General features: G+C 34.1%; 1 protein-coding gene and 1 long non-coding RNA gene across 5 annotated transcripts in view; one reads left to right on the top strand and one right to left on the bottom strand.

The window, feature by feature from the left end:
• Positions 1-8277, top strand: part of LOC112906138 (L-xylulose reductase-like) — an 8971-nt gene extending 694 nt beyond the window's left edge. Inside the window, exons 3-5 of the mRNA XM_025979844.1 lie at positions 1959-2133; positions 5342-5659; positions 7721-8277. Coding sequence (XP_025835629.1) covers positions 1959-2133; positions 5342-5659; positions 7721-7832 — 605 coding nt within the window. The 3' untranslated portion in view covers positions 7833-8277. The remainder of the gene's footprint in view (positions 1-1958; positions 2134-5341; positions 5660-7720) is intronic.
• The window catches only part of LOC112906139, a 42976-nt gene that overhangs the window by 13523 nt on the left and 20273 nt on the right, over positions 1-9180 (bottom strand). The gene's annotated exons all lie outside the window — the stretch shown is intronic.

The raw sequence follows: 9180 nt of genomic DNA, 5'->3' as shown, positions 1-9180 counted from the left end.
AGATATGCCCTTTCCCTTTATTAGGATGCGCCGTAGCATAATTCCAAATTCAATCATATTTGTCTGCGGAGCTCATTTCTCCACCGATCATCGAGCGAGAGCTAGACAAAAGTGTACAGTACCATTTGCAAAATTATTTAAACTGCCTCGTTAAAATTTAAGAATATGCTTTATTTAAATGCATATTTAGCCAAAAATAATAACAAGTGAATTAACTTAACGTTCAACACACCTATAAAACTTTTGTATTGTTTTCTATTGTCAATTTATATACATTTTTGTTTTAAGAAATTGCTAAATATTTTCGTCTAGTACTGTACAGTTCTAGCCGATCTCCTAAGACCGCCCATCGAGCTTGTTCCAACTATTACCGTCTTGCTCACGTCTAGTGTGTATTCTTTCTATCTTCGCGCAGATTTCTTCAAGGTCACAATTCTAACAAATTGAAATAGACTGTAAGCGTGGCGGTGAAGAAAAGGGTAGAAGAAAAGATTTGAAATGTGAAGTTACCGGCGACTGATAAGGAAACCGTGGATAGAGAAAGTTTGAAATGAAGAATTATTAGGAATAATAGGAAAACAGATTACTATGGAACTCAATAAAAAACAGGCGAGATAGTTGATAGGGCACCTTCTCAGGCATGAATGTCTAGTCAGAGACGTATTAGAATCAGATGATGATGATGATTAAATTAAATAATTAGCGAAGAAATCGTGTAATATACACACAAAAGTACAATCGTATTGGACACCTCCATTTTTTTAGAGTTGGTTGAAAATTAGTGCTGTTACTTTCGTAATGGTGAATATCTCGCTCGCTCACCCTGTATATTACCCTCTTCTGCTGGTCTATTTAAAAGAAGGGCACATTTGCAAGGTATTTCTATAATAAAACGATTATGACTGAGGCACTAATAAAAATACTGGTTGTCATGTGAATCTTTCCTCTTTTTTTATAAAACAGGTCATAAGTCTTGAATGGTTCTTCATAAACTCTAATAACCCTACCCTAGGTGTGAATGGTAGAAAAAAGACGATTCAAAAAAGAAATACGTACGCAGGGTTTTCTATTAAAATGAAAGTAGCTAGGTATTATATGCCCATGTAGGAAGACACGACATGACGAAGCTTGGTCGAAGATTGAAGCAAGATTTTCCAATATTGGGTCAAGCATGACAAATTCCTGGTTTGTCACATTGACTCAAGCCTGATGGTTGACAAGCTTGGCCCACAACTGGGGAGTCAATGTCAATACCAATACTATTAACTTGCTTTTAATGTTTGAAGCGTTTTGCTAAATTATTGGCTCTGCAGTAGTAGATTAAAGTTGACAAAACCTTAATGTACCGAACCTTGACAGTAAAAGTTTTGACCGAACAGGCTAATGTTCAGTTTCCCACTACAGGTCCAGGTTTCGACCTGTCGACAACTCCGATATTTCCTACATGGCTAGTTCGTAGTAAATTTATGCACCACTCTATATATCCAAAAATGACTATAAGTAGTTTGTGGTTCCTGCCACTTTTGTATTAAACTTTTCTTTCAATTCACAGTAATTTAGCTATTGTACTTGAACGCACTATTATCATGACGTCACTTTTTTTTTCAATGCATATAATTACATCTTTTTGTGACAAGTTTCATTACTTAATTAACATTTTCCAAGTCCGAAAGTATTTTCTCTAAAACTCGCGTGGTTACTCCATCAATACCTAATTATTTCCGAGTAATAAACGGGAAAGTTCGCTCAAAAATAATCCTCAGCGAGAAATTTCAACTGCTTGAAATTATTTCATCATCATAAATACACTCTCATTCTCATTAATTTAATCCATAGTGGGCAAAGTTAATTTAAAAAAATCAATCAATTAATCCAGCAGATGTGTCTCGTATTTTCAATACGTTTGAGATCCTACGCAATATGCGAGAACTGTATTTTTTTTTTATTCTTTTTTTTAGGTTCATTGACTAAAGAATTTCCATCAGTGACGCCTGTAGCCTTAGATATTTCGGAATGGGAAAACATCAGTAATTTGAATTTATCAGAATTAGGTCATATAGATTTACTTGTTAACTGTGCAGGCGTTTCTACCGAGGAAACGATTACTGAAATAACTAAAGCAAATGTTGACAGGTATCTACCCATGATAGATTTTTTGAAATTATACTTCTTCTGACACGTTAAGCAACAACAGGTAAGTAATATATTTAGATCCTTGACAATTGTTTCGATCTAGTAGAGTACAGAAAAATGTAGGTAAGATTAAATTATAACAATCCTAAAAAAATTTTTGGGTATTTCATTCATCGGTGGTGGTTGAGGTGAGAAAGATGGGACGGATGAAACGAAGTCAGAAAAGAGTGAAAGATTATTTGTGAAATATTACTGCCTATGTAATCCAAGAAAACCATAGACAAACTTGAACCAGGGCAGACGAATCCAGAATCGAAACGATGGCAGTGTGCTCCTAAATGCTAAGCAATGATCTAAACCTCTAGGCCAAGGGTCGGCAAGTAATTTTAGGTAGGGCCCAAATTCTTTTGAAAATTTCTATCGAGGTCCCAAAAAAAGCATATTCCTTAACATTTTTTTATTTTAATTTTCTCTCACAAAATACCTGAATATCATCACAGGTTGTCAGTGTGAGATATTGATTTAAAGATTTTGTATTTAAATAAAGTTCTTGTGTTGCATTTAGATGTACAGAGCTTTTAAATGGATTGACATACATGCGGTGTCAGCCGGTCAGCCTGCTTTTTTGATAGGGGTAGCGCTTAAAGCTCAAACTTAAAGTGTTTTTTAAATATTTTATTTGAATAGTTTACACTTTCCAAAGTTTTTTGCCAACCCAGTCTTTGACGTTTTGCGATCCGGACCTGGACCGCAGCCCGTCAGTTGCCAACCGTTGCTCTATATGTTGATTCAAAGATCGTCGGTACACCAAAAGCCAATTTTTTTTATCAGATGACTGGATCAAGGGATAGGGTACTGTACTTTAATCAGAAACTGATCAGATAGACGGATCAAGGGAAACGATACTACACTTTGATCAATTCTAGATGAGATAACCTAATCAAGGGAAAGAACCAGTTCCTGATCAGGTGACCAAATCAAGGAATGGAGTACTGTACTCTGATCAGGAACTGATACGGAAAATCTGATCCGGATCTGATTATAACCCGGGTTCCCTAAACTAATTTCCTGTCTGGTAAAGGGTGGTATTATTTATCTTTTAACAAATACAACGTGATATGGGAAAAATCGTGCAAATACTTTCAGCCAACTTTTTATATATATATATCTAAATAAGAAAATGTAAGCCCCATAAATGCAATTTAAAGCTTTCGAGACATTTTTCGCTTTGTTCAAACGATTTTGAGAATTAGGCTACTTTAGAACAGTTTCCAGAGAATCAGGTGATTGTTTCAGATAGACGTGCTTAAAAAAAATATATTCCACACATTCACCAATTTGTGCATCTTCGCTCCTTTTTTAGACGAAAAAATGCCGACGTTCTGTGAAGGCTTTGCCTCATTTGTTAAGGGAAAAAGGCAGAGTTTAGCACTTTCGTGTCACGTACGATTTTTGCTGATTTGCACCATGGGCACAATGACAGGAAGTCTCACCACTTTCACCCTTCAAAAACCCATGTTCATCATCATAAGGTTGTCAGTCCTAAGGCTGGTTGGACACGTACCTTCACTCCTTCCTGTCCTCAACTAATCTTTGCATTTCCCTAAAATTAGAACAACCCACATCCTTAACTATTTGCGAACAGTAATCTAATCTAGGTCTACCTCTACCCCTCTTAACTCCCGCTTCTGTCTCTAATATGTCTCTGACGAGACCTTCATGCCTGAGGGAGTTTCCTGTCAATCTGTCTCTCGCCTATTTCTTATTGACTTCAATAGAGTCCTCTGATCTCCTATACTTTCTAATACCTCTTCATTTCTAACCTTCCCTATCAATGGTATTCTCATCATTCGCCTGTAATACCACATTTCGAACGCTTCTAACCTTTTCTTTTCCGCTGCGCCTACCGTCCTTGTTACGCATCCGTGCAGTGCCGTGTTCCAAAATGTTCCATACACCTTTAACAATCTTTTTCGAATTTCTAAATTCATCGTTCGCGAGCATAAAAATGACTTCATTTTTTATTAAGGGGATTCGACCCTTCGCTACCCTCTGCTTTATATTCATACTACTCCTTTCGTCCCGACTTATCTGACTTCCTAAATACCTAAAATCAGCCACTTCTTCTAATTTTGCATCTCCTATATTTTTTTGCTTTGTCTACTTTTTCCTCCCTTGCATACCAGTATTTTTGTTTTATTTATATTACAGTACTATTTTGTCAATACCACTTCTATTTTCTGTGAAGCTATTTCTAACTCCTCCTTGCTAGATGCTAATACTGCTATATCCCAATTTTACTGACCAAAAAATGAGAAAAAAGGTAACAATATTACTGAAACCTACGATAAAAGAAACTTTCTTCCAAAACCAAAACTATTGACCTACTACATCGAAACAATTAACGACGATTTGAATATATTGCTTATTAAAACATTTTTATATTATATATTGTGGTTTCCTTAACCATCAACTGTAATCGAAAACATTGTTTAAATAAACTCATACTAATTGTGAAAAATGATTCTAATCTCGCCAATTAACCAACGATGTGTTTTGTATTTGAAATTTCTTTATTGTAAAAGCAAAGCGACGTTTCGACTGTCTATTTCAGACATTTTCAAGCTGGAATTTCTATCATTGCTTACATCTAATGTCGACTAGTATGACAATTGGTTTTAACAAAGGTTTTCATATTAACAGTTAGTTTTTGGCGGTGTTTTTGATAAATTTATTTAATTTAAGATAAAGTTTGTTAATGTGAAAACCTTTGTTAAAACCAATTGTGATACTAGTCGACATTAGATGTAAGCAATGATAGAAATTCGAGCTTGAAAATGACTGAAATACACAGTCGAAACGTCGCTTTTACGCTTTTACAATAAAGAAATTTCAAATATAGAACACATCGTTGGTTATTTGGCGAGATTAGAGTCATTTTTTANCGAAACGTCGCTTTGCTTTTACAATAAAGAAATTTCAAATATAAAACACATCGTTGGTTAATTGGCGAGATTAGAGTCATTTTTCACAATTTAAATTTTGAACACCAACGAAATTAGATTCAATTAATAATTTAAACTCATACTAATTTAATTATGTATATGTGAACTGACTAAATAAAAAATATGTAAGTAGAAGTATGAGTTCTAACGTGTGTACATAACATAAGTAGCTAACTTCTTCCTGAATATGTAATTAATTCTAGGCAATTTGATATTAATACAAAGTCCACAATTAATTTGACACGAATGGTTGCATCTGACCTTATTTCTCGTAAAGTTCCCGGAGCAATTGTGAATGTTTCTTCTCAAGCATCGATGGCCGGTATACTTGGTAAGTCTGTTTACTGTGCCAGTAAAGGCGCGGTGGACGCATTTACCCGTGCCGCAGCCCTTGAACTTGGGCCCCACGGCATTCGGGTCAACAGTGTTAACCCTACAATCGTTATGACCGCTATGGGAAGGAAGTCATGGTCGGATCCTGTCAAATCAGCTCCGATGTTGGCTAGAATCCCGCTAGGAAGGTTAATATACATATACAACTTCTTATTATTTTTAAAAACAATACAGGTGTAACCTCATGCTGACGCTTGACGCTAGCTTTGAGGGCCAAATCACATCACGTGATCAATTTAGGCTGTGCTGCCATCTAGAAAAAAATCTTGTAACGTCAAATCGTAAAAAACTAAACACAAATCAGCTTTTTATTTTAAAGATCAACAGTTAATTCAAAATGTATATAGTCGAACTCGATAGTAATCGATATTGAAAAAATTAAGAACACTCTTATTGTTTATTTTAAAAGTAAATCTAAACTAAACCTTCGATTTTATTTATTATTTATTTTATGAAAATGGCACTTTTTGAAGATTATGAAGATCTAGAAATTCTGGAAGATGTAAGAGTTATATTACCTAAAACCTAAACAATAATTATAACAGAAATATTTTTACATTTTGTATAACTAATTCATTGCATAACAAAGCACTAATAATTCATTTGCGCCTGATTCTTTTCCTTATTTCAGCTTCATGAATTATTTTTTGGCACTGATAAATCCACATTTGATAATCATAATCGCCTGCCATCGAAATTTCGATTAGTCAGTTATGTTTGATGTAATATTTTAATAATTTTCTATAATGTTTAATATTTATTGTAGTTATAAGTTTTTTGTTTACAATTGTCACGTGCTTTTAGAAAAATTAGGTTAGAGTTAAGTATATATCGAGATATCGACTTGCGATTTTTTCTCTGGTAATTTTTTTAGATTGACGTTGACGTTTGACGCCAGACATGATTCTACTAATTTCAGCTAGGTGGAGCCATAATTTGACGCTCAACGCTAGCGTCAAGCGTCATCATGAGGTTACAACTGAAGGGTAAATGACGTAAACTTTAACGAAATTTCAATTTGTAACTCTAAATGCTTACCGAATCACGCAACCTAAACTAACCTAACTCAATCCCAGCTTAAGCTAATGCATTTTAAGAAAGGACTGGAGTGCTGCAACACTTATTTCGTTCGTGTTGTCTTTACTTAATGTACAACCAAACGAATGATAGCTTTTAAATTCAATTATGTTAGGATTTTAATTTTTGGAGTAGCTGTGCCCTTAAACTAATCCTTATTTGACCCAATTCTAACCTAATAAGCAATTGAATCCAAAGATGTGATTTATTTGAAATACTTGCATTTAAAATGCAAACAAAAAATAAAAAATACCTATTTTTATCTTACATTCAAATACCTTTTTGGGAAAACCATTTTCTATTTTATTTAAAATACTTTTCCAAACGTATTTTCTATTTATAAAACGCAAAATACATTTTTGTTGTTGAAAGTTTTGCTAGTACCATCGATTGAATGAAAGTTACTTACATTGACGATTAAAGCTATTAGAAGCTTAAAAATGGGAGAAAGAGACATTCCATGAATGCCTTCTAATTTTTTAACTGAAGGGAGCCCAAAATAAATTCTAAACTCCTTTGAAATAGATAATCTGAAATATTGGATCGATATTGTTTTCCGGGTTCAATGTCATGGTCTGATACTACTACTGATGGGTACCTAAATAAATATTCAAGTTGAAATTTCAAAAAAAGATTATGTTAGACCCTTCTGCGCCTTCGTACAACAGAAATCTGATTAAGAAGTTATTGTAGCACATTATACATTAAGTTTGTCGCGATGGTCCTTCGAGCCGGATGAACACGACGAATTAGAAAATTAACAACTTTTTTTCAGTATTTTTGCCGCAAAACTTTCATCCATGCCATTTTCAATATTTTAACAAGAAGATCTATCCTATAATTTTGATAACAAATCTGTAAGTCGGCAAAATAACCCCATAAGGGCCTAATATTTTCATTTAGAAGTAAAGATGCCTAGGCAAATGATCCTTCAATTGAGCCTTTAACGGAATGCAATTTCATTTCGATAATACTGTTCTTTTTTTTTAATTTTAGTATATGTATTTATTTTTAAATATAATACCTACATATTCCTTAGTTTTCTGAAGCAATAATGTTATCATTTTAATAAATATCATACCAATGAGCGATTTATTTATGTCAACATACAGATTTGGGACAGTCGAAGAAGTAGCAGATGCAGTAGTATATCTTCTAAGTGACAGAGCAAGTTTAATTAATGGAGCGTGTTTACCTGTTGATGGGGGATTCTTAGCAAATTAGAAAATCTTGGGGTAAGCACGTATAATCTAAGGATATCGATGCCGCGTTTTCTTCCGGGTTTTTTAGGCCATGGTACGTGGAATCTTGTTTTTCCAAACGTTTCGCCGTTCTTTTCTGATGGCATCTTCAGTGGTGACTGGACAGGTGCTGAGTCAGCAAAGAACGGCGAAACGTTTGGAAAAGGAAAAGATTCTACGGACCACGGAAGCCCGGAAGAAAACACAGCATCGATATACGCCGGCCGCGAAAGCCTAACAACTACAGTAATCTAAGGATGCATACCTAGTGCAGATACACAACAAATAAATTGAGGTTATGTAGTCGAGATGCAGCTCAACAATGCAGGTTTGCTGAGTAATAGATTGTCCAGTATTAAATTACGAGTAAATATGTAAATTATAGTGATTTGCTTATTAACCAAATAAAAAAATGTTTCAATTTTTAATGTGTTTTTCCTCCTATAAATTCAAAAGATATACCTTTTAAAAACACGAAATTTTATAGAAACATAGTTAGCAGGTACCTAAATACTAAATATTAAACAAGGAAATTTCTGCCGATTGGAAACTGAACTTCACTAATTTTTAAAATCCTTAGTATGATAAGGTTTAGACTAAAGTCTTAAACGCGCTGTTAAGACAGCAGGTAAAAGTTGCTTTGTGTTCTGTCGGAGCTGTGTGCGACGCGCTGATGAGATCCAAAAGGATCGAAATCGCGATCTGCGTCTGGCAGTCGACAGAATACTGACCACTTCGAATTATTTTATTTTATTTTATTTTATTGAATGATAAGGTTGTATTGCATGCTGTCACACCGTTAAATTCGTTCTCATAAAATTGAATTGATTGTATTAATTTGTATTGACATTTAAACGCTTGTAGGATACAATATTAACGATCTAAAACAAGATGGAATATGTTGAATCCTTAATTTGTACAGGTAACCTATACAGAATTTAATTAAGGTGCTAAAAATTAAATAAAAAATGTAATAGGGATATTAATTTGAAAATCTAAATTTCCTACAAACAGCGAGTAGTTCAGATTACGTAGAGGAAACCGGAAGCACCGTCACCCTACGAATCATAGAACACCAAAGCAAAATTAGATTAAAAGCTTACATAGCTGACAACAGGCCATCCTAAACTATTCCACAAATTAACAGTTTTTGCTAAAAATTCGTCATATTTCTCGAGGAAATATCGCAAGAATTATTATTAACTTAACTTAAACAAAGATGACAATTTGACAAATTGTTCTGTCGAAACAAAACAGGATTGAAAAGTGTATTTCTTCTGCGGAGGCAAGGGTTTGATTGATTTCTATAACTTTTTAACACTACGTTCAGA

This window comes from Agrilus planipennis, unplaced genomic scaffold, assembly GCF_000699045.2.
Source record: "Agrilus planipennis isolate EAB-ADULT unplaced genomic scaffold, Apla_2.0 scaffold11, whole genome shotgun sequence".
NCBI classification, from domain to species: Eukaryota; Metazoa; Arthropoda; class Insecta; order Coleoptera; family Buprestidae; genus Agrilus; species Agrilus planipennis.
Note: the sequence above shows the minus strand (reverse complement) of the source record. Positions and strands in the feature narration are given on the sequence as shown.